Source organism: Chamaea fasciata, unplaced genomic scaffold, assembly GCF_029207755.1.
Source record: "Chamaea fasciata isolate MVZ Bird 193981 ecotype frontalis unplaced genomic scaffold, bChaFas1.0.hap1 SCAF_8, whole genome shotgun sequence".
In the NCBI taxonomy this organism is placed as follows: Eukaryota; Metazoa; Chordata; class Aves; order Passeriformes; family Sylviidae; genus Chamaea; species Chamaea fasciata.
In genome coordinates this window covers 23,450,746-23,478,331 of record NW_027094093.1, presented here as the reverse complement: position 1 = coordinate 23,478,331, position 27,586 = coordinate 23,450,746, and the positions used below count along the sequence as shown (strand labels likewise).

The 27,586-nt window shown below is 53.7% G+C and overlaps 3 protein-coding genes across 4 annotated transcripts; 2 read left to right on the top strand and 1 right to left on the bottom strand.

Moving 5' to 3' along the window:
• Positions 1 to 27: 27 nt before the first annotated feature.
• Positions 28 to 14,175, top strand: RETREG2 (reticulophagy regulator family member 2). The gene is made up of 9 exons (XM_066190131.1): positions 28 to 326; positions 2,552 to 2,658; positions 7,365 to 7,395; positions 8,133 to 8,268; positions 9,591 to 9,675; positions 10,448 to 10,585; positions 10,910 to 11,004; positions 11,902 to 12,037; positions 12,745 to 14,175. The coding sequence occupies exons 1-9, from the start codon at positions 115 to 117 to the stop codon at positions 13,467 to 13,469; spliced, it is 1,665 nt and encodes a 554-aa protein (XP_066046228.1). The 5' UTR covers positions 28 to 114; the 3' UTR covers positions 13,470 to 14,175.
• A 455-nt stretch (positions 14,176 to 14,630) lies between these two features.
• Positions 14,631 to 19,397, top strand: ZFAND2B (zinc finger AN1-type containing 2B). Of its 2 annotated transcripts, none has more exons than XM_066190134.1 (9): positions 14,631 to 14,746; positions 15,451 to 15,545; positions 15,963 to 16,094; positions 16,715 to 16,866; positions 17,266 to 17,373; positions 17,540 to 17,609; positions 18,146 to 18,222; positions 18,828 to 18,906; positions 19,160 to 19,397. In XM_066190134.1, exons 1-9 carry the CDS (start codon positions 14,692 to 14,694, stop codon positions 19,196 to 19,198), a joined length of 807 nt encoding a protein of 268 aa, XP_066046231.1. In that variant the 5' UTR covers positions 14,631 to 14,691; the 3' UTR covers positions 19,199 to 19,397. The 2 variants fall into 2 exon arrangements, with proteins under 2 accessions (XP_066046231.1, XP_066046230.1); XM_066190133.1 differs by having other exon boundaries at positions 18,825 to 18,906.
• Positions 19,398 to 20,700: 1,303 nt separating this feature from the next.
• ABCB6 (ATP binding cassette subfamily B member 6 (LAN blood group)) lies at positions 20,701 to 27,353 on the bottom strand. Its single transcript, XM_066190124.1, has 20 exons — positions 27,268 to 27,353; positions 26,098 to 26,629; positions 25,419 to 25,556; positions 24,949 to 25,138; positions 24,653 to 24,745; positions 24,209 to 24,401; positions 24,002 to 24,123; positions 23,810 to 23,919; positions 23,669 to 23,734; positions 23,387 to 23,512; positions 23,221 to 23,297; positions 23,053 to 23,116; positions 22,871 to 22,956; positions 22,712 to 22,769; positions 22,429 to 22,533; positions 21,918 to 22,092; positions 21,519 to 21,631; positions 21,315 to 21,409; positions 21,067 to 21,135; positions 20,701 to 20,977 (listed from the first exon to the last, which is right to left on the bottom strand). Exons 2-20 carry the CDS (start codon positions 26,611 to 26,613, stop codon positions 20,851 to 20,853), a joined length of 2,523 nt encoding a protein of 840 aa, XP_066046221.1. The 5' UTR covers positions 26,614 to 26,629; positions 27,268 to 27,353; the 3' UTR covers positions 20,701 to 20,850.
• Between the last annotated feature and the right edge of the window lie 233 nt (positions 27,354 to 27,586).

Below are 27,586 nucleotides of genomic sequence, written 5' to 3'. Positions count from 1 at the left end.
CTCATCCGTCCCCGGGCGCACGCGCGCGGCGGCAGTGGCCGCCGGTCCCTCAGGCGGTGCCGCCCGCCCGGGCCGGTGACAGCGGCACCTCCGCCCTCTCCCTCGCCCGCAGCCATGGCGAGCGGCCGCGCCGAGGAGGCGGCAGCGGCGGCGGCCGAGGAGGAGGAGGAGGAGGCGGCGGCGGCAGCGGCGGCGCGTCTGGCGGCGGCGCTGCGGCAGCGGCTGCGGGGTTGGGAGGCGGCGCTGGCGACGGCGCAGCGGCTGTTGGTGTGGGAGAGGCCGCTGTACAGCCTGGTCACCGCGGCCGCGCTCGGCGGGGCCCTCTGGTGAGCTGGGGCGGGAAGGGGGACCCGGGGCCGTCGGTGCGGCCCGTCCGGCCCGTGCTCGCAGCGTGCGGCGGCTTTGCGGCCCGCGGCGATGTCCCTGGGCTCCGGCGGTGTGTGTTCCCGCAGCCCCCACCGCCGGGGGATATGCACAGCCGGGAGTAGTCGCGCTGTTTTCCTCTGACAGGCATAAACAGGCCCCTCCCTGAGGGGAGAAAGTGCCAGGAGGATTTGCCTTGTCCCGCGATAATAAAATGCAGATGGGCCCAACTGGAGCCTCGCCCAGGCACGTTTCTGCCTAATTTTTGCATCGGTGTTTTTATCAGTTCGTTTCACTCGGTAACTGCGGTCAGAGAGCTCCGCGGCCTTCTGCATCGGCAGCTGCCCTGAGGCGTTTTATTTAAACCCTTCTGCTCGGTAATCTTTCCCGGGAGGTGCTGATTTTTCACTCGGTTTTGGTGCGAGAGCGTTCCCCCTTTCGTGTTTTCCCCTCTCTGCCTCTCCGGCAGGGCAGCAGCATGAGGAGATGGGAGTGTTGAGTGGCAGAGCCCAGCTGTGGATGGGAATGAAAAACATCCTGTTTGTTTGTATAAACAGTGAGTCAGTTTTACTGATGAAAATGCTCTCAGCCAGTGGCCTTCCCAGCAGAAAAGGTCAGAAGTGACCAGAGAAAGAGTTAAATGTTGGTTGCAGATGAAATAGGAAGGGGCAGATTCTGAAGTGAGAGGATAGAAAAGTAAGTTACCAAAGAGCCTTTGAAGTCTCTCTGAATAAGTAGCTTACATTCTGTTCCCTCATCTGTACAATCACCAGAAGTGTGTGTGGTAGCCAGATACATAAACTTTTGGACTACTCTGCTAGCTGAAAAGTCTCAGAGCAGAGCTATGAAGCGAGAAGGAGGGGTAGAGGTGTGGGTGGTAGCGGAGATGGCAGGGGTAGGAGTCAATGACAGCCCAGGGACTGTGCATGAAAAGGTCGAGAAGAACAAAGAGTGCCCAGAATATGGGACAGCAGAGAGAGATTTAAATACTGCAGAGGAGGAAAAATCATTTAGGGTCCCATGGAGGATTCAGCCAACATCTTTTAACTGCAATACATAAATGAAGTGGAATAGGAGATTGTTCCAGAGATGATGTGTTGAGCTACAGAATTGCTGTTCAGTGAGAAGGAGTACAAACATTGTTGTTTAGATCATTAAAGGTTCTGTAAGCCCATGGAAAGTGCATCTTTTGTTTTGTGCTGTCCAGTGAGGCACATTTCGCTTCCAGTTCTCCACCTGTGACTTAGTGGGAACCCCTCCCTGCTCTGCACTGTGAGATTCTCCCTGACTCCAGTCATTGTTCGGTGTATTTGTCATTAGTTACTGGCAAACACTCACTGAAGAGGAGCAGGGTAAAAAAGCAAAACCACTCCTCCTTTCCGGAGTGTTCATTGAAGAGGTGAAGGTGAATGTATTTCTTTCTGGAGTGACTTAAAAGCAGCTCCTCTGAACTAGAGAAAAGGATGAATACAGACAGCCACTGCTGACACAGGAGGCACCCTGGCACCTTTGCTGTCAAATCTCTGGTGGAGTGGGGAGATAAACTCTTTGAGTGGCATTGCACAGCTGTGTGTGAATAGAATTGTGTGAGCTGGCAAGTGGCTTGAGCTGGTGTGTGGATGTGGGACATGAAAGGTTTTGTGATAAAGTCAAGTGAGCAACTAAACCATTTAAGTGCTAGCTAGGCTCTGGTGAAACAGGGAGAGGTTTGTGATAAAAGAATGGGCATCTAGAATGGCAAGATGCATTACCTGGATGTAATGCTGGACCTTGCCATGACAAATGGGATGTAGGTTTTCAGCAAACAGGCTGAGTTGCAAACAGTTTTCTGCTGCAGCAGTTTGTCTTTATGTTATCTAGAGTCTCCACCCTAAGGCTTTGGAGGGACTTGTACAAGTGAGCATTAGCTTTGTTTTGCTGCCTAGGGAGGAGCTCAGAAGCAGAGGAGGAGAGCACTGGAAGATGGCTGGGAGTCAGCTGTCTGGTGGTGGGCAAAGGCACCATTTGAGAACGTGCTGTGGTGTGGGTGGGTGTCTGCAGAGTACAATGCTCAGTTAACCAGCTGGTTTATGGCACAGCAGTGGCCCATAGCAGTTGGGTATTTCTGCTTTGAGCTATATCTATTTGCTCATCAAGAGCAGTAATTTGCTCCCTTTTCCCTGCCTAACAATATCTGTTTCATTTCTAGGTTGTTTTCTTCCACCTCCCTGAGACCCCTCTTTCTCCTCAGCATGTCCCTTCTTGGCATCCTCTTGTTGGAGAAGTGGAAACCCAGGTTCCTGTTTGATTTCTCAGGTATGTGATGATTAGCACTGTAGATAGTGACATGGTTCTAGTGTTACCAGCTGCTAGGCTATGGCTTTGACCCTTTCTGGGCTCTCTCAGCAGTCAGGGAAGCCCCATTCCTACCTTAACTGCAGCCCAGGTACTGGTGCTGCCTCTTATCTGTATGTGTCAGAGGATTAGAATGCATCCTAATACTCTGGGCATGGGGGAGAATTGCTCCCAGTGCTGAGAAATTCTGGGAGTTGCTAATTTTAAGAGCAACTAAGGGGCCCAGCTAGCTTGCCAGGGAAGCTGGTGACAAGGATGATGTGTTCCTGCTGTGTCGTTTCTCTCCTGAAAATGTGGCAAAAAGATCATTTCAAGTCTGAGTGCTTACAGCCAGCTGAGCTGAGGGAAGGAAAGGAGGGGATGGAAATATATTGGTTTTAGTTAAGTTCAGTGGGCTTATGCCCTGAAAGAAGCAGAGCAAATGAGAGCCACTTCTCGTGGCAGGTAGCAGAGTGGATGATGAGGTCTGACAGCAGCAACAGTTAGTGTATTATACCTGTACTGAATAGCATCTGATCTTCAGCTAGTCAGTGAATCTGATGACCTGTCTTATCTTTCCCATTTATTGAAGGGTCTATGCCAACATTAGGCACAAAAGCAGCAAGAGGAATAGCCTCATAAAGATGATAGACATGGATTGGCTGCTGTCTGCTTTGAGTTCCTCCTTCTTTGGAGTTCCTTAAATGACGAAACCCAAACCTGCCTACTGCATCTACTGCAACTGTTCCAAGGTGGCTCAGGGCCCTCCATCCCTGCCTCTCTACTCTAGTGAGAGTTTCTGTATGAAAGCCCCTCTATATGTGTGTTTGTAAGGTGCCCTTTATTTGACCTAAAAGGGTACTGACTTAAAGGGTCCTTTCACAGAAATCCTGATAAGATTAGGTATATTACAACTGTAGTCTTGAAACTGTTTGCTTTGTGTGGTTCAGGTAACCAGGCATTTAAACTGGACTGGCCAATTTAATTTCCTGCTTATTCACATTGGTTTTTTAAGGGAATAGTTTAAAGCCAACCCAAACCACCTCGCTTGAAACGTGTCCAGAAATGCAAAAGCCTGGTGTCCAGTACAGAATGGTGTCATTGAGGCAGATGGGGGTGGAATCATTCCAGTGAGTACTTGGCCTGTAAAAGTTGTGTTGTCATAGAAGAAATAGGAAATTCATACTGAAATAATTTTCAAAATTTATATGATGCAGAACCATGAAGAATAAAAAACAAAAGCAAACTAAACAGCAACACCAGGGATTAGGTTCATCCTATGCCATCATATCTGCTAGAAGTCAGTGCACCTCCCACTCTACCTCTCCTCAGTGTTCTTCACATATTTCATGCCTTCATGCTTTTGTGCTGCAGAGAACAGGGACATCTTTCTGGTGTGCCCGTTTAGGTCACAGCCCTGATTTTGACATGTTCCACTGGACCATGTTTCCTTTGCTTCTGCCAGGAAAGAATGGTGCTCTGCATTCCTGAGGGGCCTCCCATTGAATTGGTACTCCTGAACACTTAGGGGTTCTTGTTTGGCTTCCACTTCCTGCTGAAGCAGAGCTGCACCTTTGTGGCTTACCTCCTTAGTGCTTCCTGTTAGCCTTTTCTAAAGTTCTGGGAGATGGGTCAGTACCATACCTTCAAGAGTCAGCATGTGCGTACACAAACCTCAGCTTGTGACAGTTGTGTATGTCTCAGATGGCTGCTTTTAAGATGACTTCTGAAGGAATGCTAAAACCCCAGCATGTATTTTGTAGTTACTTCCACACTGTGATCAGGGTCATGCTAACAGCATCAAGATGTGCAACATTTTTTGGCCCTTTCAGAAGGGACTGCATATTTTCAGCTCCCATGCAGGATGTTTTCTCAATATCTACATGGAGTCCTCCTTAAATATTATTTAAGGACTTAGGGAGCATCTCCAGTTTCACCTGAAATGGGTATCATATAGGACTGTTTTTGTAGCATCGCTGTTTGGCAGCTGTGTTTTGGAGAGTGCAGTGTGGAAGATCTCTAGGAAAAGTTGTGTTGCAATGCTCGTTGCTAATTGAATGCTAATGCTCCTTAAAAAGGGCCCATTTTCTAGCTAAAGTTTACACACAGATGAAGAATGTCTCTTGGAGAAGCGTTGAAAACCTGTAAGAGCCAAGGAATACATCAGCAATAATTTGTCAGTACCAACATAACCTAACATAACCTAAACTCCTGCATGGCTGTCTGTTCTCTCAGAAGAATCTGGTGTATGTCAGGTGATTTGTATTAATCCACAGTCCAGTATGAAATGCTGACAGAAAGATTTCAGCCAGTTATTGATAATCTGAGGACAACTCTGGGTGTCCTGCTTGCCAACTTAGTTATACTGGTGCTTGACAGTATTTCAGGAGAGGTTGGAGTTAAAGCTTAACTAAGGGACCATTTCCTGTTGGAAATGCTCTAGGTTTTTTGGGATTGGGCTGTTCTTAAAACTGGTTTAAGACAGCAGTGTTTTGAGATGGCCAGCAGGCAGACTGCTCTACTACAGGAAGCAGCATACTGTTGATCTTAAAGACAGCTTGTGTTTTGCCAGATAGCTGAAATCACAGGAAGACCTTGCAGTCTGCTGAAATGTTCTGCTCCTCAAAGTGTCTCTGAAACCTTCAGGAACAACTGAGAATTGTTTCACTCCCTCTGCTGGAGTATTGAGGAGTGCGGTTCCTGTGCCATCCCACTTACTGTGTTGCTGGCACATCTGTCCAGCAGAGGTGGCGGGTATCCCAGCTCCTCATGTGATACACTGCACGACTGGTGTAGCCAGCCCTCACAGACTGGCCAGTGCCAGATGTAATGTATTTGGTGGTTTAGCACAGGTAATAGATGAGGCTTAGAGATAGAGCTGGATTTCTGTGTGCTGTCATTAAGCAGCTTTAGATTCCTGAGCACAATAACAAAACACAGCAATGGCGGTTTCTGGAGGGAAGCAGCTGCCCTGTGGGGGTGGAGCTGCATCCATAATATTCACACTGCAGCCCAGGCTTTCTCTGTGAGCTGCCCCAGCCACCATGCCAAATACTCGTGGGCAGAGGAGTGATTGGGCAGCTCAGTCTGAGAGCAGTTGACTCCTCTTGTCAGGCCTAATTACTGGAAATCTGGGTCACGCTCTCAAAGAATCGCCTCCTCCCTGGGTGGTTGGCCTCCTGCTCCACTGCGAGAGCCGGCTGGTGCAGTGCCTGCAGCGGGAGGAGGAGTCTGGCAGACTTGGCCCAACATCCTGTGTCTTGGGAGAAGGGTGGCAGGGCTGCTACAAGCAGTTGGTCTCTTCTGTGGCTTGATCTGGGTGGAGTCTGAAGTCTCACTGAGTGATTACAGTGATGGTTGTTCACATCTTTGTTGCATTTCCCTGAGGGAGTAAGTGCCACTCTTGGGCCTTGTGCCTGGCTGGTGACTCCAGGGAGGATTCAAACCCCTTTTTGCACACGTTGCATTTCATTAGCCCATTTCTATAAGCCTAGTCTCTGAGGTTAAACTCTCCTCCTTTGTTTTAGTTCTGTTGACATGGTGGCATGCAGTGTGGGGGACAGGGTTAGGGTTATAACCTCATGCACCAAGTTTGCTGCTGGTCAGACAGCATCAAAGATTTATCAGTCGCTGCCAACTCTAGGACAGTGGGCGGACTAGTGCAGGAGAGTAGACCTCAATGAGCTACCACAGCATGAACAGGGCATTGTTAAACACAGGAGACTTACAAAGACTGTGTTGATAGAAGAGCTTTGGTTGAGCCCTGTACATCCTGAGACACCAGTCAGCTTGCCAGGATATCCAAATCTGTGAGCAACCAGGCTCATGAATCTCTGTTGTCTTAGAATTTTTTTTTTCTCAGTGTATCTAAAAGCAGAACATAATCATATATGAGCTCTGCCATTGAAACAACACTCCTCTCTTCAGTACTGCATGAACTAAGTCCCTATTTGATCATCCCTGGGTTCAGTGCAGAGAGGAATGGGAGAGCCTTTCCCTTTCAGAGTGATGAACCTTAGGAGTATAGTTACATCTGTGCCTGGCACAAAAGGCTGTCAAGGGACATAAAAGAGCCCTAAAATTAGAAAATTATGCACGAGACTGCTATTTGTTACTTAATTCTAAGGGAGAGGATGGAGACAGCAGGGACACTTCTGGTATTTGTACATAGCATCCTGCCAAGGACTGGGCTGGTCAGTGGGAAATGCAGCTCAGACTTCCTGGTGCCATGTTTAGCTCCGAGATGGAAGCTGAAGCTTTGCCCAGCTCCAAAACTGTGCTGGCAGCCCCCTTTGAATGACAAGTGCTGGCGCCCACTGTGGGAATGGCACTGCCAGACATGTGGGACACCAGCAAAAGCTGCATGATCCTTGGAGCAGAGAGCCCCATGTAAGCACCAGGATGCACCTGAGATATGAGTGCCTGCTGTGTGTATGTTGGGTTGCAAGGTGTGCTGGGGTGCCCAGAGATCAGTGCTCTGCTGCTCCTAGTCTCCCAGCACGCTTCACTAAAGCCTTTGCAGCTCAGGCTCCAAGCCAGTGATCCCTGCTTGTGAGAGCACAAAGAAGGTCCCCAGGGTGCATCCCTAGCTGAGGATGATACATCTCCAGCTCTGCTCTGTTCAACTGGTAAAAATGTCAGATTGTATTTTTTACTTGGCTGACTAATCTGCTGTGTTCTCTCTACAGCACAGGCATCAGAGGAACCAGGAGGAGAGAGGTAAGCTAGCAGATGTGTTCTTGGGGAGTGCGGAGAGTGAGGAAGTCTTAATTTAGTATGGTGATTTCACCCGTCCTTTCTTCCGTTGTCAATGAACTGCATGGCTCCTGCTGTGAAGCATTGCTAGTGACTTCTGCAGTGCTAGCTGCTTATCAGCTCAGGAGCCACAGTTTGAGACTCTGGGGAAAGCTAGTGTTCTTTCAGTAGCAATAAAGCTCAAGTACTTCTGATGTTAGGAGCTTTTAGGTTTCTTCCCTGGATCTGTCCTGAACTATTTTAAGAGTCCCCCAGAGAGAAGGAGATCACTGAGACTGACTTCCCCGGGCTGAACGTGCTCTCTCTAGTGGTGTAGCTTGCGTCCTTGGCTGTGGTTGTAGGTCTGAGCACCACATTCTGTCTACCTTGGACTTGGTGCCGGAGGAGGCCACATAACTACTTCCACCTCCAGTGCTTCTGTCTGCGTGGCTTTGAGTAAACTGCTTTGCATCTTGGGCTTGTGGCATGGGGATTCTGTGGCATGGTATCTGCTGATGCTTTGCTCAGGTGTCTCTTGACTTTCTTCCTGATTGAAGGGAAAAACTGTCTCCAAATCAAACATCTTCTGTAGTTCAGTTGAAAATGAAGTCAGTATTGTCAAGCCTTTGGTAGGGAGCTCTGCTTCCTGGTGCAGCTGTTCCTTTCCCCCAGGAAAACAGACCATGTTCAAAGATTGTCTTCTTGCTCTTGTCTGTCTCTAGTGAGGGGGTGACTTCAGGGGCACAACCTCACCTGCTCAGTGTCCCTGAGCTGTGCCACTGTCTGGCAGAGAGCTGGGTCACCTTCAGGCTGTACCTGCAGGAACTGCTACAGTACAAGAGGCAAAATCCTGCCAAGGTAAGCTGGAGATACCTACTCTTCTGTGCAGGGGCTTTTATTACCATTACTAGTGCCTTAAGAGATGGAAGAATGTAAATTCAATATTTTTACAATTGCTATCCCTGTCCAATATTTGCTGTTCATTACTTGCAGATTCTATGCCATGGGAAGTTTAAATAATGAGTAGTTGACTTCCAGTATTTGTAAACTGGAGCTGAACTTACACCTCCTGTGAATGACTTGATTTTATTTCCTAGTGTGCAAAGGAAGCTCTTAGATTGGGACTGGGGAGAAAAAAAGGGAAGCCTACAGTCTCTGGCCCTTTCATGAGTTCCATTCTTAAGCTGGTCCTATTTCACTAGCCAAGATTGTTGCTAGCAAAGTCCAAACGCAGTGCTGTTTCTGAGTGCATGGAAACTTGTCATTACACATGTTCTAATGGGTGTGATGTATGTTGTTTGGAAAGGATTTGTAGACAGGAACTGCCGTTGCATCACAAAAAGTAGGACAGACCAACCTCTAGGATTGTGTCAGGCTTCCTGGCGTTCAGTGTGGCAAAAGGAGTGGGTTTCTAGCACAGCTTGTTACTCCTTTTCTGTCCCAGCCACGGGGAGTTGAAGACCAGGTCCGAACATGCCATAAAAAATTAATTCATTGGGAGCGAAACCCATAGAGGAACCTTAGCTTTTGCAGACCCTCTGCATTTTGAATTAAACTCTTAATTGCAGGATATAGTCCATATGTGAACCCATGCCCTGGTTTACAGATTGTCTATTCTCACTTCCCCCTGCCCCCAGGAGAATGTAAGACAAGCCGTCAGGGCTGCACCATTATACTTCACTTTTTCCAAAGGAGAAAGATCCTAGTCTGATGGGCGCATGGGCTCTGCTAATGCTTCTGCCAGCTGGTTTACGGCACAGCAGTGGCACAACATCTGGTGACTCTGTAACAGGTTCCTATCTTTGTCAAGACAGTACAGTTTCCTCCTGAGGTGCTGAGCTCTACAGAAAGATGTACTAGTGGCAATTTGCAATATCCCATCATATCCTCAAGGAATGTTATTTACTTCATAAAGAACTGTCCGATAAAGTTTTGATTTGTTTTATTGGGCCATTGGGTTACCTTGGTCATCCTGCACTTGAATCTCTAATGCTTACAGCTTAACCCAACCGAGCTGTCTGAGTTGTGACTGTCAGCACCTGAGTGTACTTGGTGCAGAGCTGGCTGACTGACTTGGTTAGGACCATCCCTCATGTTGCACTAAATGGGTTTCTGGCATGGGTTGCATAGATGTATCTCTGCCTCTTGTCACTTCTGTTTGTTCCTCTCTCTTCCTTCAGTTCTGCATGAGTGTCTGTTCAGGCTGCCTGATTCTGGCTGTAGTTGGACACTATGTTCCAGGCATAATGATCTCCTACATCATTTGTGAGTATAAGCAGTGCTCGTCTGACTTAAGCTGAGACATGACATAACTGTGCTGTTGATAGGCTGGAAAAGGCAGATTTGTAGTTTTCTCAAGGGGATCTGTACTAGGTGATGAATCAATTTATGGGGAGTGTGTTCCCGGAAGTCTCTGTAAGCGCATGCATGCAGTACAACTGCAAAGGCAGGAGAGGGAGCCGTGACTAAAACACTGGTGTCCACTGTTCCCCACTGCTGAGGCTATGCTGGCTGAGGCTCCTGGGAAGCATGTAGTTGGTGTTTCTCAGTTCCTAATGTGGGCAAATCTATATCGAGAGTGTTGTTAGCAAAGCTGCATGTGGGGTAAATAGACCTTTTTCACTGCATCATGAGTCCCAAATTCTTTTCTGGTGCTCTGCTGCGAGTGCATCTACACATGAACTCTATGCAGCTACCTGTATAAAAGTTTTGGTAATACTTGGGTTTAATTCTCATTTAAGCTCATTTCAGGGCTTCTGTTGCATGTTGAGTCTGGGGTGCAGTGACTGAAGAGAAGGGCTTATTCTTCATCTTAACATAAATCTCTATTCTATCTACGATCTGACAGGAAAACCTGATTGATCAAGCAGCTTTGCAATGAGTAAGAAGGGCCATGGATGAGGATTTTTAGGCAGTCAGATGGGAAAGCACATGCCATTGAAATGCGTTTCCCTTGAAGACTTTCTCAGTGGCACCACAGGAAGAGTCCGGTTTTGCTTGATATGTCCCTCACAGTCCCTGCATTCCATGTCCACAGTGCTCAGCATTCTGCTCTGGCCTCTGGTGGTCTACCATGAGCTGATCCAGAGGATGTACACACGTTTGGAGCCTGTCCTGATGAAACTGGACTACAGTATGAAGGCAGAGACACTGCACCACAAGCATGAGAAGAAGAGTAAGGAACCACCTTCTCTGTAGCTTTTTTTGGTGCTGTATTCCTAGGGTGGAGCCATAGCAAAAGGACAGTGGGAGACCATGTCTGCCAACACTGTGTGGTGACAGACTGCAGAGGAGCAGGGGAAGAGAGGTGGAAGCCTCAGGGTTATGTGGAGAGCAACTGTGTGCTCCCAGATGATCCTGAGAACAGCACATGAGAGCAACAAATTATACTTGTCTCCAGGAACCCTGTGCACTTTCACAGGGGAAGTAGGGGAAAGTGATATATAAAGGCAGAAAATTCCTTCAGTATCATGTAAAGCCTTTCTTGTCTTTCTCACAGAGCGACAAGGAAAGAGTGAGCCTGCAGCAGGTGATGAGCCGACAGCAGAGACGGAGAGTGAGAGTGAAGCAGAGCTGTCAGGCTTCTCCCCAGTGGTAAGAGCACAAAGAGCTCAGCAGGAGCAAATCCCTCCTCTCTGGTCTATAGGAACTTGAGAGCCAGGGGTTGGTCTGAGTACAGCAACAATGATAACACACAGCAGAGCAATAAATCACTTCTTTGCAAGATTCTAAGGAGAGAAGTGCATGTGTTTGATGAAGGCCATTGTCTTCAGTCTGGGTATTGAGAATTCGGTGCCACAGAGCTGGTGATGCGGTAGCAGGGCAGGGCCAGCCATGCCCCAAGCCTCCTGCTGACCTCAGAATTACTTTGATGGTTATGCTTCATGCTCAGAGAATGTGAGTGTCTCCTGAAGAAATGAACACCCCTGCTGTAATGTGCAGGGGCTCCTCAAAACCAGAAAAGGGAGTTGAGCAGCTCTAGTGTGTCTTGCACAGTTCTCTGTTTTCAGACAGATTGTGTGCAACCTTTCTATATTTGCACCGCAGAAACGAACCAAGCAGTAGCTCTGGACATGTAGCTGAGCTGAGGTGGGAAACTTGTTTCCAAAGGAATGTGGATACTCCTTGAATCATTGCTACTTGTAGAAGGCTTTCTTGCACTCTGTGTGAATGCAAAAGGGAAGGAGTGTTCTCCTTGGTGATCCCCAGGAGAGGAAGTACGATTAAAGCCTTCTGAGACTCCTACAGTTTCATCCCATCTTGTGTTGGTTTTTTTTGTGTTCTTCACTGAGAGGAGGCAAACCTTTGGGTGGTGATTTATTGCAGGAAAGCCAGTGAGCTGAGGCTGCCCTTCCCTCCAGTGCAGGGAGTGCTTTGCCATCACACTGTCCCTCCAGCAAGGACTTCTGCCTGGAAGGTCTGGAGGTGCCCATAGGCAGCATGGGTACTTAGACACACAGGAATTTGTCTCTCTGCCTTCATCCCATGCAGGTGGATGTGAAGAAAACTGCCCTGGCACTGTCAATCACAGATTCTGAGCTCTCTGATGAGGAGGCTTCTATCCTGGAGAGTGGGGGCTTTTCTGTTTCAAGGGCTACCACGCCACAGCTGACGGACGTTTCTGAAGGTACATGATGGGACACCTTGATGCCCCCTTATCCTCAGTGTTTTGGCCCAAAACAATGGGTCTTACAAATGGGAGGACAGGGATAGAACACAGCTATTTGCATGAGAAGAGCATTGAAAGGAGGGAGAAAAAGTAGTGCAGCATGATGATGACTTCATGGCTGATCATAAGCTGGTCCTAAGTGGACATTAGTCTGTAATTACTGCCCCTCAAAGCAATGCCATCTTGTGACTCCAGCGAGGGAGCAAGGCCACTCACAAAGTCCCACAGAAATAATTGAATAGTCAAACACCCATGTATGATGCTGGGTGAAACAGGTCGGACTTACTAACTCAGAGAAGGACTGGTTAGTGGTGAGGAACATGGAGGTAACCACTCAGTGGACACTTGGGTGTCTGGGAAGGAGCAGCCACGTGATGTAAGTACAGTTTCCCTGACCTTGGGAGTTTCAATGGGGGGCTCTAAATGCAGAGAGCATGAGCTAGAGCAAGAAGTCCTTTCTGAGCACAGAGCACATAGAACAGGATGAGAAAAGAAACATTCCATGTGAATCATGCCACTGCAGAAAGGAGTAACTGCAGACCTCTTCCTGCTGTGCTCCAAGGATGGGGAAGGTACCTGCAAGTCAGCTGTGGTGTGTCAGCTGGGGGAGGGTGGGTTAGAGGTCAAGGTGACGGAACCTGTACCTTAATGCTGGTGCCTTTCAGACCTGGATCAGCAGAGCCTGCACAGTGAGCCGGAGGAGTCATTTTCCAAGGACCTGGCTGAGTTTCCATCCGTGGAAGAATATCATTCCAGAGACCTGGGACCACAGAGTGATGAAGATGCGTTTGATGTGCCTCTGAGTCCTGAGCTTGCCCACGCTGCCTGTGAGCTGCACTCAGCAGACAAAGAGGCCACGGACTCTGACCTCTCCATCCTTCGCCTCACGTCTCCTCTCCATTTTGTAAATACGCACTTCAATGGGAGTGGGCAAGCGGCAGGAGGCAACGCAGAGCCAAAGACTGTCCCTGCCCCAGGCCTGGGCATCTGCATTAACACGCTGAGCGAGGAGATCGTCACCACTGCTATCACCACAGCGGTGCAGAACACCCTCTCTGCCCTCCTGCGGTCCTCAGAGGCCAGTGAGGGACCCCCCCTCTCTGAGTTCCTCCCCACGGAGCCTGAAGAGAAACTGAGCTTCCAAGCACACCTGTCAGAGAGTGAAGTGGTGGAGACAGAGACAGAAGCTCCACCAGAGGATGAGGAGGAAGCAGATGACTTTGAGCTACTGGATCAGGGGGAGCTGGAGCAAATGGATGTAGAGCTGGGGTTTGGAGAGGAGCAGGAGGCACAAGAGGCTGCTCCATCTCCCTCCTCTCCCATGCTTGCTGAGCTGCCAAAGCAAGGAGATGAGGAGGAGGCAGTGATGACAGCAGCATCTATGTCTTAGGTCTTACCTGTACTCCCCCTTTTCCTCCATCATCACTGGAAAGAAGGAAAAACTCACACAGTGAACGTGCAGTGGGTTTTTAGATGTTTGTGTTGACTGGGATGGAAATGCATCAGTGTTAATGTGCTGTGTATGAATCCTTTCCATCCTTCTAGAGCCTGGCCTTCACTGGCTGAGCAGGAGGCCCTGCAGCTGGGGAGGAGCCAGCTTCTAGAAGTCTTATGCCACAACTGAAACACCAACCCCAGCAAATGCTTCCTAGTAATGGTGCAGTATTTTGGTCTGTCTTCTGTTTGTCTTTTGTTTTGCACGCTGAGTACGGAGCTAGCTGTAGCTGCTGCTAATACCCACATCCCCAGTAGGACATATGCAATCTTATTTTATTGGGTTTTTAAATGGCTAAAAGTGTAAATAATTTTAACTTTCATTGGTTTTGTCTGGGGGGAGGGATGGGGTGCACAATAAAATGTGGCTCTCAGGGGCAGGCAAAGGGTAGGGGGTCTTTGGAACGGAGGGTAGCAGTAAGGGGATAAGGGCAGGTGGGTGTTGTGCAAAGAGACTTCTGCAGACTGTTACTGTCTTGTGTCACTGCTGGAACAGGGTGTTGGGCGATACCTGCTTTTTTTCCCTGTCTCATTTGAGTTCTGTTACTGGGTGGCTGCGGAGTTGATTTTTTTGCAATCAATGAAATTCACTCCTGGCCTTGTTCAGTACTCCAGTTTCTTGCTGCCATGGCATCTCTTGCCATCCACGCCACTGACCCTTTTAGCACCCCATCTGTGCTCTGCTGGACATCATAGCATGGCACGTGGAGACTCCGAGGTGACTGGAATAGATCCAGGAGCTCTGTTACAGGGCAGGATCCGTGGTTTGTGTCCCTTGGGGCAAGGGAGGAAGGACGGAGGGAAAAGTTTAATCTGTCCCATGGGGGCAGAGACACTCCTTGCTGGCCTGGCCGGGCAGGATGGTTCTGACGCTGGCCCTCGTGGACTCCGCCTTGCCCTGAGCCTTCCCCCAGCGCCGGGCAGGTCTCGAGCTGGTCTTCCCACGGGTCCCAGCGGTGCTCCCGAAGGAAGGCCGTGCGGACGGGTGCGGTGGGCCGCCCGGAGCCGCGGGGCGGGCCGAGGGCCGCCGAGGCGGGGCCGTGCCTGGTCCCGCCCTGTGACGCCCCGCCGGAAGCGGGCGCGGCAGGGCCGCCGGTGCCGGTGGCGGCGGTGCCGCCATGGAGTTCCCGGACCTGGGTGCGCACTGCTCCTGGTCCGCCTGCCAGCGCCTGGGTGAGTGCCGGGGGGACCCGGGGGGTGGGCACGGCCCGCACCCCAGCGAGGCGGCCGCGGGCTCGGGCCTGGACAGCGCGGACCGGGCAGCCCGGCCTGCGGGGAGGCGGCGGGGCGGCGCCGGCCGCCCGCCCGGTAGCGGGGCTTGAAGGGCGGGTCGTGTCACCCGTGCTGCCCTTGGCGGAGGGGTCCCTGGCCCTTCCCGCAGCTCGTGGATACCCCGCTAGGCCGGGGCTGGCTGTCCGTGCCGGTGGACCGGGTATCCGCTGATGGCTCTACTCGGGTGGGCAGCGGCTCTTGCCCGGCGATAGCGGGGCAGGGCCCGGGCAGGCACCCCCGCTACCGGGCCTCGGTGCTGCAGGCACCGTCCGTACCCGGGTTATCCCGGTGGGCGAAGCCCGTGACGGCTGTGGCAGCATCACTTCCCATCGGTTTGAGGCCGGCAGCTCACGGGGAGCTCGGTGTGATTCAGGATGCTACTCCTGATCTCGAGGACGGCACGTTTTGATGAGGAGCCCAGGGTATTTCTGAAGACGTGGCTATGGACCTGTAGCCCTTTTGTTTTTGTGCTGGGGATGAGAGGTGCGGCCCTTTCTTTGCCGTGGGTCACTGTAGTGCCTTCGGAAAGAGTCGGGGAGGCCCTCGGGCTGCGGGTGGGCAATACTGATCTCCATGCTCTCTGCCATGCCATATCCTGCTCCTAGACTTCCTTCCCTTGAAGTGTGATGCCTGCGAGCAGATCTTCTGCACCGACCACATTGCTTATGCCCAGCACAACTGCACCTCTGCCTACAAGAAGGTAAGTGCAGAGAACAGGTCTCATCCACTCTCCTGCATGGAGCTGCTGAGCTTTTATAGCCACCAGTCATAATAATCTGTGGTAATTTTGGTCACTTGAGAAGTCCCCCTTGGGATGTGTACTGAGTCTGAAGATGTACCTGAAAGCCAGGATCTGCATCTCAGTGCCGCTAATATCCAGCCCTCCCTCTCCCACTGGGTAAAGTGGTTTGGGCATCTCCCAGGCATATCATCTTCCCTTCCCAGGTGCCTCTGCACCTGCTGTGCAAGCTGGTTGGAGGGTCATGGGCAGGATCTCAAACTGCAGCTGAAGCTGTGGAAGCCATGGTCAGCAGGTCCTGAAAGGGAGAGAGATGACTGTGCGGCACTCAAGGTTGCCCAGCTTCCTGCTCCCAGCTCCCTTTTGTTGTCTCTGCAGGATGTGCAGGTCCCAGTATGTCCCCTCTGCAACACCCCAGTCCCTGTGAGGCGGGAGGAGATGCCTGATATTGTGGTGGGTGAGCACATTGACCGTGACTGCAAGTCTGACCCTGCACAACGCAAGCGCAAGGTATGTACTGTGTGACTGCCAGGTCTCTGCCCGAGCCTGGGAATGGGATGAAAACAACACAGATTCAGCCCTGCCTGGTGCTATGCCTGGCACAGCGCGATGGCACAGCCTGGTAAGCTGGAAGTGTGCGCATCTGCAGGGCTTTGTGGAGGCAGTCTGAGCGGGGAAGCCACCTGGGATATAAGGATGGGAAACTGCATGCTGCTATTAGGAAAATGCAATCGGCAATTAGCTACCCCATCTTGCCAGGAGATTAAATTGCTGTGGGGAGCTGGCCCTGCAGGAATCCAGCCCAGCAGCAGCTGGAATTCCCTGGACTATCCCCACTGCACTGGCATGGAGGGCAGGAGTCCCTGAGCGAGGCACTTTATCTCCTGCTGTGAATTCTGTGGTTGTGGAGACTGTTGTCTATGGAGACTGAAGCACCAGTGAACCACTAATGAACTACCTAAAGAAATTATTCAGAGACATTTAAAGTATTCAGAGACAAACTTCAAAGCCTTGCAGAAGATACACTGGTGGCGAAGGCTGGTTAGTGCCCAGGGCCTGGCATGGAGAGAAGGGACAGCCCCAGCCCCTCAGCATGTGCTCCTTTTCACCACTGCCATGTCATCTTTCAGATCTTCACCAACAAATGTTTGAAGCCTGGCTGCAAGCAGAAGGAGATGATGAAGGTGATCTGTGACCAGTGCCACAAGAACTACTGCCTCAAGCACCGGCACCCTCTGGACCATGACTGCAGTGGGGCAGGGCATCCCCTTTCCAAAGCAGGGTGAGGGCCTGAGAACAGACAGGCTGGGAGGGGTGGGGCTATGTTTGCCAGATGGGTGACAGGGAAGAAGCCCAGCTCCTCCTGACCTGTTGTCTGGGACTGCTGCATTCTCACACTCCATGCCCTGTGTGCTGCGGTGTCCTCCTGCAGCACCAAGCACACCAGTATGCACAGTCTCTCCTGCAGCAAAAGCTGTCAGTACCACCTGCTGAATGGTTTGCTCTTGCTTCTTTCCCCAGCCCCTTATTCTGTAGCCAGTGGTTCCTGCTTTTGCAACATGGGAGGAAGAGTAGCCAGGGAGGTGTCTCGCTTATCCAGCTTGATATCCCAAGGTGTTCAATGCCTCGAAATTGCTCATGATGGTGAAACAGTTTCTCACAGGTGTCCCATCTGTCCTAGGCATGCTGCGGTTACCAGAGCCCAGGCATCCTCCTCCAAAATAGTCGCCGCATCAAGCAGTGGAGCTGCCCGCCCAGCACACAGCTCCTCTTCTCCAGCCTGTGCCAGGTAAGGTGATGGCCTGACTTGTAATTCTGAGCTGGGCATGACCAGGCTCAGCTTGGCTCTCCGTGGAACGCCAGAGCAACAGCTTCTTTCTTGTGCCTCAGCAGGGCTGATAGTCGTAGCAGGGCTCCCTGCCTTGACAATAACGCAGATTTTCTTCTGCTTGCAGGGGAGGCAGAGCAGCTGCGCCACAGACTCGCAGCACCTCCCCTCCAGCTGTCATGCTGCAGAATGGGCTGGTGAGTGGCTTGGCCTGGGCATTTGGGGTGGTTTCTGTGCCCTCTAGGAAGTGAGTCTGCAACAATTGCTTTCTAGCCCACGCTCTGGGGATGACTGTGCTCCTAGCTGGGCCTTCCCTGGCAGACTGTGATCCTGAATGCTCTGTGGGAAATCAGAGCTTGCTCTGGTGTCTGCAAGTGCCAGCTCTCAGCTGTGCTTGGTGCTTAGCTTCCCCAAAGGGACAAAGTGCACCAGCTCTTTACCTTGGGTGTTGTCTTTCTGTAGTACAAGCAAAGTCTGGAGGAGACTGGAAGTTGCTTTCCACTGGTATTCTTGACATACTTCAGCATTAGCAAGCAGGGATGTGTCCCCATGGGCAGGGGGAGAGCACTGCCAGTCTGTCCAAAGCCCCAGTTTTTCACCTTGGCCGTGTCTGGCCTCCTGGAGAGATATTTCCTCACCCTTGGGCAGGAAAGACTGTACCTGCCACATGGGCATCAGAGCTGCTTCCTGCCCCCCGCCCTGGCCAAGCTGGTGACAATGTGTTTTGTTTCAGAGCGAGGAAGAGGCACTGCAGCGAGCTCTGGAGATGTCCCTGGCAGAGTCAGCACGCAGTTCAGCACAGCCACCCAGGTACAGCCCCAAAACACATGGTGTGGTGTGCGCTCACCCCATGTGTGAAAGGTTCCTGGGGAAGCATCATGTGGCTCTGGGATAACATTCCTCTCAGCACGTGTTTCCATATGATGCCTCTCTGTGGCTGACCAGGGAAAAAAGGAAGAGTCCAGAGCCAACAGGGAACTCTGTTCAGCAAGCAAGCCCTCGGTCCTAGGGGTGCTGGTAGGGGACAGTGACTGACACACAGAGTAGGGCAAACCATTATCTGACCACTTGTCAGCTAATGTGTTTGGCTAGAGCATGATAGGTGGAGTAGGGGTGTTCATGGAGGACACCCAGGGGCTCACATCCCCAGGCACAGTGCCCAGTGCTGCTAAAAGCACTGTCTTACAGCCTGGAATTAACATGGCTCTCCTTGGCCCAGATTTCTGGCTGCCAGCCCCAGCTGGATCATCTGCTCCCTCCCCAACCCTATGCCTGTTGAAAGTTATCCTCAGTTGCTCACTGCCCTAAGATGTGCTGGGGGTTTGCATGAGCTGCTGAAACCCAGAAGGGCTCTGAGCACTCAACCTGTGAGCTTGAGGGAGGCTGAGGCACACAATGCACCACTGTCCCAGCAGCACCCAGGAGGAGGAGGATCTGGCACTGGCCCAGGCACTGTCAGCGAGCGAAGCCGAGTACCAGCAGTCACAGCGGCAGGTGAGTGAGGCTGGGTATAGGCTGTGGGGTTGATCCTGGTCTAGTGCTGTGAGGGAGGGGGCTTCCCTGGGTTCTGCTTACCCTGGGCTCTGCCTAGCCTGGGTTTCCTCACCAGGAGGGCAGCCCAGCCTAGGGCAGTGGCAGCATCACTGCTGAGCACACAGCTCTGGGAACTTGAGCACTGGATGTGCCCTCTTGGAAAAAGGAAGAAGCCTGCTTGCCCTTGCTCACTGCGTGCTTCTTTCTGTTCCAGGCGCACAGTTCAAAGCCATCAAACTGCAGCATGTCGTAGGCAGGTGAGGCAGGGTGTGCCAGTGGACATAGGATCCTGCTTGTGACCTGAGGAACGGCTCTGGCCTCCCACACGGATGCCGTGGGGTTCTGGCCTGGACACTGGTACCAAGAGCTCCTTGCCAAGGACAGCTCATCTCCCTGGGAGCTATAAGCCACCAAATATACACTGACACTTCAGCCCTAGTACCTATATAAAAGTAGTGCAGCAAATTGCTGATGCTCCTGGGGAGGTGAAGACTGTACAGGACAGGGCTGGGTACACACTAACCAAAGCAAGCAGCAGCCCAGGGTTTGCACTTACCCACAGTTGCCACAGCCACGTCCCAACACTGCTGGGACTGGGGGTAAGGGCAGAGCTGTATGGGGACATCTCTGCATGCTCAGACATACAGCTGGGATGTGGCTGCCATCTGTAATGGGGGGCTGGATTCCATGCTCTGGGAAGGGCTGTGCCAGCCCCTCAGCAAAGAGCAAATGTGGCTGGGATGTCACTTGCTTGGCCATGGCACAGCTGAATGTGCAACCTCCCAGCAGTGTGAAGGCAGCCCCGTCCCCGCTCCCCACACCCTCGGTGCCTCCCTTCTGTCTGCATGCACAAGAGTATGTTGGGCCTTACGCTGCTCGGCTGGGGCACAAGACTTCTCTTGAGACTGAATGGAGCTGCGTTTCCTTTCTGGTTTAATATAATAAGTAACCTTGGCAGTGACTTGAATGCCAGCGTCGCACATATGGGATGGTTGCAGCTGCCTTCCTGCTGCTGGCTGCTCTCTGCTGCCCTAAACTTAAACAGGGCCCTGTTTAAATGCTGCTGGGGTAGGAATGCCTCCCTTCTCCCAGTTGTGTTGCTGGGCATGCCCTTCTGGATGGCTATAGCACAGGCCCCCTACTTAAAAAGCCCTAAGCCTAGAGCCTGGTTGGGTGGAGGGGATTTGTCCTGCAGGGGGTCTGCAGCCACGCAGAGTTGTGCTGCTTTCCCACCTGCTGCTGTAACCATTCCTGCCCGTAGGGCTGTGCCTGGTTCTGCACAGGACTGAGCTGTCCTGCTCTGAGTGGCTGAGGGAGGGAGGGTTCAGGCTGGGTCCAGGGAATATTGCGACTTGTTAAAGTGCTGCTTGGGAGAAAATAAAAAGCATAGCACAAGGTACAGAGGTACCTGAGGGAGCAGTCACTTGGTGTCCAGCCCAGAGTGGCACATCTCTGGATGGTGGTTGAAGTGGAGGGTACACAGAGGTGAGGGGACACCAGTTGCCCTGCTCTTCCATTGCTGCTGGGGTGCAGCCCCCTGCCAAGCTCAGCCCTTTGTGTGGGGATGGGACAGGTGCTGACAGCCTGCTCAACCCCTTGCCCACCTAAGCCCAAGCTCAGCCTCGTGGCAGAGCTGCTGGTTGACCCAAGGGCACAGGCACTAACCCTGCCTGCCCCCACTAAGAGGCGCATACTCTGCCCAGAGCACACAGGCATGGACCTGGGAAGGACTTGGTTTAAGAAACTACACAAAAGCAAAACAAATGTGTAAATGTAGTGGAGTGTCCAACCAAACCCCTGCACTTCTGGGGTAGGCAGAGCTCCTGCCTGCAGCCAGCAAAAGACTCCCAGGCAGTATGGGGGCCTGAACTCAAGTCAGTGTCACAGCAGAACTCCTGGTCATGTTCATGACACTTTCTTGCTACCCTGGGGCTTCTCAGTGCGGTGCTCCTTGGTCTCACCCTCGTCCCCGGTCTGCTGCTGCAGCCACATGCCAGCGTACACGCCACCCTTCTGCAGCAGCTCCTCATGCCTGTGAGGAGAGCAGAGGGATGCAGGGTCCTGAGCTGGCCCCAGAGTCAGGGAGAGGATCCCCTCTCCCAGCCCTCCCCTTGTGCTCACCTCCCTCGCTCCACGATGTGCCCATCCTTAAGCACCAGGATCTGGTCTGCACCTACCACAGTGGAGAGCCTGCAGAGAAAGCAGGTGTTAGCCTGACTTGGGGGGAGAGGGTTCCTGAGGGGGTTTGTACAGTGCCAGGAGATGCAATCCCAGGGGCTCTCACCTCCTGAGCCAGGGGCAAGTCTGTGTGCCCCTCTAGAGGGGTCTAACCAGCACCTCCTAGGTCAGCCCTTTCCCCTTGTCCCTACCTGTGTGCAACAACAATGGTGGTGCGGTGGGTGCAGACTTTGGCCAGAGAAGCCTGGATGTTCCTCTCAGTCTCTGTGTCAAGTGCAGAGGTGGCCTGCAAAGGGAGACACAACATGGGGAAGGGATAGAGATAGTGTGGGCAGCTGCTAGGCATGGGGCTGCTGCAGAGCTGGGTAAGGCTGGGCTGGGTCCACTGCTGTTACCTCATCCAGCAGGATGATGTGTGGACCCTTCAGGATGGTACGTGCAATGGCTACACGCTGCTTCTCACCCCCACTCAGCTTCAGCCCCCGCTCTCCCACCTGGGTGTTGTATCCTGCAGGCACAAGAGCAGAAACATGATGTGTTGATAGCCTCTGAAATGAAGATGGGGACCTGCTGCCCTGGGAAGTCTTGCTGTGGCCATACAGCCACTTGGTGGAGCCTTAGCTCATCCCTGTCCAGGGGCTGATCTAGCCCTGGAGAGAAGGCAGGGAAAGGCAAAGCAAGACAAAGAGTCATGCAGGTATCCCTGTGGGAGATGTCACCCAAGGGTGACACCTATGAAGGCAGCTAGAAGGTCTTACGGGACCATGGGATGGCAGGAATTGCAGGGGTCTCACCATCAGGAAAAGAAAGGATGCGGTCATGGATGTCAGCAGCCCGGGCTGCCTCCTGTACCTCCTGGTCAGTGGCCAGGATCCGTCCATAGCGGATATTGTTGGCAATGGTGTCGTTGAAGAGCACCGTGTCCTGGGGCACGACCCCAATGTGTGCACGCAGTGAAGCCTGCTTCACCTGGGAGGCAGGGGAGAGGGCTCAGGCAGATCCACACCCAATGCAAAGATCCCTCCAAAACCCAACCCTCAGCCCATGAGCCCCATTCCTTGCAAGCTATGTGCTGTAGGGTCACCCTGCACCACAGGATCAGCTGCATCTCCACTCTGCAGTGGGGGGCCCTGACAGTGCCCTAGTCCTTCCCAGGGAGCCCTGGTCAGTACCCAGTATTTCAGCCTGGGGTCCTGCGTGCTCACCCCTGCCCCGGGGAGGTGCTGGTGCCTGCACTGAGAGGTGCTGCGAGGCCCAGATGAGGTGGTGTGTTCTCCCCAGTCCTTGGAGGCCCTGCCCCCTCACCTGGGAGATGTCCTGCCCATCGATGCGGATGCAGCCACCCCGTACATCGTAGAAACGGAAGAGCAGACGGATGATGGTGCTCTTTCCAGAGCCTGAAGGTCCCACCTGCACACAAAGGAAAAGGAACTCGGAGATGGCAAATTCCCAGCTGCTGGAGGCCAGGGGCTGGACAGGAAAGGGCTGGTCCTATGGAGGGCTGTCCTTCTCACCTCCATATTTTCCAGCCTCCCTACCCCCATCCTTCCCTCCCACAGTGAACTCACACTCCAAGTCCCGCTCTCACCAGAGCCAGGGTCTGCCCAGGCATCACAGAGAAAGAGATATCCTGCAGGATTTCTTTCCTGAAAGAGGGACATGGAGAGGGTCTCAGGACCACTCCATGGCCCCACATCCCTGTGCCAAGTCCCAGAGCAGGTCCCACCCTGTGCCCAGTACGCCATACCCATCCACGTAGCTGAAGTGCACATTCTCAAATTCAATCTGCCCAGCCTCCAAGCGCAGGTCGCTGGCATTCACTACATCCTTCACCTGTCGAAGTAGAGGCGCAGGCTCAGAGCCAGCCTATCCCTAGGGCAGGACAACAGGCCAAGCGAGGGAGCAAGGTCCAAGAAAGGTGGCACCCACCTCCTGCTCCTCATTGAAGAGCTCAAACATGTTTTCCATGTCCACAAAGGAGCTCTGGATCATCCTGAAGAGGGCAAAGACCAGAGAAAAGGCTTTGCGGGAGCACATACCAACCCAGTCACTCACAGAGAGGGGGACATCAGGCACCTCCACACCTCCCAGCATTACCTATAGTAAGTCCCGAACCAGTTGAGTGGCGTGTAGAGCTGGATTATGTAGGTGCCAAAGAGGACAAAATCCCCCACCTGGAAGGAACAGGATAATAGGGGTCTGTGACCACTAGCCCCAGGGCCCCACCTCAGCAGATGTCTGCACAGGCTGGCACCAGCCTTACCTGCAGCTTGTTTTCAGTGACAAAGTAGGCACAGAGCAGGGACCCCGCCAGCAGCCCTAGGCCAATGACCAGGTTCTGGGTCTGGTTGAGGAGGCCCAGCGAGGCACTGACCTTCCACTCTGAGATCTGGAAGAGAGAAAGTCCTCTGGGATGCTGCTGCCTCCAAACCAGACCCATGGTGCTGCTGCCTCCAAACCCACGGTGTCCATCATCCCCCACAGGTGCTTGTGAGATTTGGCTTCTTCCCCCTTGGTGCCCGCAAAGGTGCTGAGCACCCCGTACCTGGTACTTGACAATGGCATCGTTAAATCGGTTCACCTCATAGTTTTCTGCATTGTAGTACTTCACCTACGGGAGCAGAGCTGGTATCAGCACCCAAGCAGTCTTCGGTCACCCCCCCCCCCGCCCCAACTCCTACAGCACCGTCTCAAAATTGAGGAGCGAGTCCACAGCCCGGGACTTGGCCTCATTGTCCCGTGTGTTCATGTCCCGACGGTACTTGGTTCTCCACTCAGTGATGAAGATGGTCAGAGCTGTGGACAGGAGGAAGCTGCATTGGAAGGCTCCTGCCACCCCACAGCCTGGCAGCCCTGCACTCTGACCCCCCACACTCACTCAGGTACAGGCTCATACACACGAAGATGATGAGGCCAAACCAAGCGCTGAAGACCGAGGTGAAGTAAACTATGCTGATGACAATATCCGCAATGGTGGGGACAATGCTGAAGACGATGTAGCTGGGGGGTGGGAGGGGAGAGGGGGCATCAGCCCAGCTCGGTGGGGCTGCCTGGCCAACCCCACCCACCACAGGCACACTCTGACCTGAGCAGGCTGTTGATGCTGCTGGTGCCCCGGTCCACGCTGCGCAGGACCTCACCAGTGCGACGGCCCAGGTGCCAACGCAGGGACAGCCCGTGTAGGTGGGCAAAGAGCTGCACCTGCACCTGCCGGTTGGTGAACTGCTGCACCCACACCCACAGGAAGGTGCGCAGGTTGCTTATGAAGCCAGTGGAGCCTGCAGGCCAAATGGAAAGGTCAGCCGGGATCAGCCCCACTCAGGCATGCAGGACTTCCAAAAGTCCAGCTGGGAAAGGGGGATTTGGGATGAAGCCCACTCACTCTCCAAAACCTGGGACCAGCCCTAGTTGCTGATTCCAAGAGAGCAGCAATGATGGGGCATATGGGCTTTGCTGGCTACCCCGGCACTGGTATGATGTGCCCAATATCATCTCTCATCAGTGCCCCATCCTTCCCAATGGTTCTTACCAGCACCTCCACCTTGCAGGAACTTCAGCCCCACATAGCTGCAGACAGTCCAGGCGAGGGTGTGCCAGGGAGCACCCATTGTCAGCTCATTCACTGTGGGAAGAGTGCCAAGGTTCAGGATGGAGGGATGGGAAGCATCCCAGGATGCCTGTGGGAACCAGCCCCAGCAGCCAGTGCTGGACCCTGACCCCCTGGACTGCTCCTGCCAAACCCCTGCAACTCTCCAGGTCACTTCAACCCCCCAGCACTTGGTGAGGCTGTGGTGAGCCTCACACACCAAGCTCCAGGTGCCTCACCAATGTTCTTGTAGTAGATGGGGACGAAGACATTGATGGCCCGCTCCAGCCCCATAAGTGTCATGCAGAACAGCACCAGCCCCTGCAGCAGGTGGTTGCCCCTTGGCCACATGTATGGCACCAGCAGCCGCACCTTCCTCCGGAAATCCTTCCACGTGGAGGTGGTCCTGCTGGCATCGGTCAGGAGTGGCTAGGGGAGAGCAGACCAAGGAGTCATTGCCCTGGCACCCCAACCCAGCTGACAATGGCCCTGGGCAACACCCCAAGAAAACCAGCCCCACTTCAGAATGCCCACTCCATGCTCCAAACAGGGCTACATCCTAGTGACAGCAGGCAGGGAGCTTGGGCAGCCCTAAACCTTGTTCTTCCCACATCTCCTGAAGATGCTGATCCCAGGGCAGCTGTATTTCTATTTTATCCCCAGCTCCTTCCTGGCAATATCCTAAAATTGCTTCAGTCCCAGGACTCACCTGGCTGTTTTCCACATCCCGCTCCTCCTCATTGATTAGCAGCATGTAGGGTTTGCGGGGCAGCCCCGGGGCCTTCATGCCCAGGATGAAGAGCATGAACGTGCAGATGTAACGTAGCAGCCAGAAGCCAAACTGCACCTGAATGGAGAGTGAGAGTTCAGCATCTCAGCTGGCCCTCAGCACAACCCTGAGCATGGGATGGGTATGATCTGAGAAAGACAATGAGCAGAGCATGGGGATGGAGTGCAGTGTGCCAGGGGACACCCCATGCAGCTCAGTGGGAGTCCCTGATTGAGCACAACACCTCAGGCAGCACCCAGACCTCCTTTCTCCTCCCTGCCTCCTCTGGCTCCATGCCCTCTGGCTTAAGGTGCACCTACCCTAAAAGGTGCACAGGGGCAAAGTACTGTGAGGAGCAGGGAAACATCCCTACTTCTGCACCTGGGTCTGGGATGGGTAGAAGCAGGACCTGAGCTGGGTGGAGGCATGGAGAGATGTATGATAGCTGGGCTTGGGACTGAAATATTTGGCAGATGTGTAGGTACAACCCAAGACTGTATACACCCTGGGCATGGCAGGCTATGACATGCATACTCCATCCCCACACCATAATGCTGCAGTCCCTCCCACCCTCAAAAATGCCTTGTCCCCTTTCCCTGGCCCCAGCCCCCCAGCCCACCTTCTGGTTGGTGTCCTCCAGTGCCCACCACCACAGAGGGCTCCTCCAGCACACCAGGGTCAGGTTCTCAGCAGCAAAGGCTAGTGCCCAAAAGAGGAGGAGGACAGTGCCATGGCCCCGTGTTCGGTCATGGGCCAGCACCCGGGTATGCTCCAGCTGCAGGAGGGCAACGGCACAGCCCCAGCTGAGGGCCCAGAGGCAGGCATGCAGCAACATATACCCATAGAGCTGTCTCAGCCCCACTCCTTGCCACAGCAGCCCACCAAAGGGCTGCAGGGCCAGGAACAGGGACAGCAGGACCTGGCCACAGTAGAGGCGAGAGCGGGGAATGTACTTGGGCTCCATGGCACGGCTGAAGCGGGCGTAGCAGGCATACTGCAGAGCACCCAGCAACAGGCAGACACTCAGCAGCACGGATGGCACCAGCGTGAAGAAGAAGCAGGGCTGGAAGCCCTGCTGGACCCAGGCCTGGGTGATGGAGTTGTTGCCCTCACAGTAGCCCTGCAGCACAGTCATCCTGGCAGGTCACCAGCTGTGGAGAGAAAAGAGCCTGAGACAAGGTTTCAGGATGGGCTGTGGTACCAGCTGCACAGAGGGACTCACAGTAGGATGGCATGGCCAAGCAGCAAGGGCCCTCACAGGGCAGAGGCAAGTACCGCTAGACATGGACACACAGGACACGCTGCATGCAGCACACACAGAGCGGTGCATGCAAGCAGGGCCAGCTTTGCGTGGGGATGGGCATGAGCACCACACCTGCCGTGGACCCTGGACGGGGGCACAACATTAGACTGGGCCTCTCAGAGCCACCCGGGCCCGAGGATGCCCTCGGACATGAGAACAGCGGGAGCAGCAGGGAAAGGAAGGCAGAGTGAAGCTGGGACCGGTCTCAAGTGGGAGGGAGCAACGAGGGTGATGCAGCGGCAAGAGCGCGGGTGGGGGAGCGGGCGGGAATGCGGAGGATGCTCGAGGAACCGCGGGGCCGTGCAGGAGAGAGGCAAGGGCAAAGACGGCGATACATCGGGGAAACACTCGCGGAGAGCGAGGTAGAGGCCGCGCCGGGTGAAAGACCGGGCGATACCGGCGCCGCTCAGGCCCGGGACAGGTGGCCGCGGCCCCGTCGCCTCCGTGTCGGCCCGGCCGCTGTGTCAGCCCGCCACTTCTGCTCACCTGCCCCGGGCCACCGGCCTTGGCCCGGCCCGGGCCCCGCGCCGCCGCCTGCCGCTGCCTGCCGCTGCCAGCCGGGCTCCAGCGCCGTTCAGCCCCGCCCCGCTCCCCGCCCCGCCCCGGCACCGCCGGCTCCTTCCCGCCCGCCTCCTTCCCGGCACCGGCACTGTAACCTCGGCGTGTGTCGCTTTCCCGGGCCCCGCTGCCCAACCCCGGGCGGCACGGACCTCCCCCGCAGCGCCGGCGATGGGGAGGGGTCGGTGCCGTGGGGCACACTCCCAGGCCGGTGGCCGCGGAGGGTGCCCGCCTCCGACGGGAGACG

Coding starts and splice junctions, on each gene's coding strand:
- RETREG2 (XM_066190131.1), top strand. CDS start 115: ATGGCGAGCGGCCGCGCCGAGGAGGCGGCAGCGGCGGCGGCCGAGGAG. Junction 7,396..8,132: donor GAGGAACCAGGAGGAGAGAG/GTAAGCTAGCAG, acceptor GTCTGTCTCTAG/TGAGGGGGTGACTTCAGGGG. Junction 9,676..10,447: donor AATGATCTCCTACATCATTT/GTGAGTATAAGC, acceptor CCATGTCCACAG/TGCTCAGCATTCTGCTCTGG.
- ZFAND2B (XM_066190133.1), top strand. CDS start 14,692: ATGGAGTTCCCGGACCTGGGTGCGCACTGCTCCTGGTCCGCCTGCCAG. Junction 16,095..16,714: donor CTGCACAACGCAAGCGCAAG/GTATGTACTGTG, acceptor GTCATCTTTCAG/ATCTTCACCAACAAATGTTT. Junction 16,867..17,265: donor CATCCCCTTTCCAAAGCAGG/GTGAGGGCCTGA, acceptor CATCTGTCCTAG/GCATGCTGCGGTTACCAGAG.
- ABCB6 (XM_066190124.1), bottom strand. CDS start 26,613: ATGACTGTGCTGCAGGGCTACTGTGAGGGCAACAACTCCATCACCCAG. Junction 25,139..25,418: donor GGGATGTGGAAAACAGCCAG/GTGAGTCCTGGG, acceptor GCTCTCCCCTAG/CCACTCCTGACCGATGCCAG. Junction 22,770..22,870: donor CACTTCAGCTACGTGGATGG/GTATGGCGTACT, acceptor TCCCTCTTTCAG/GAAAGAAATCCTGCAGGATA.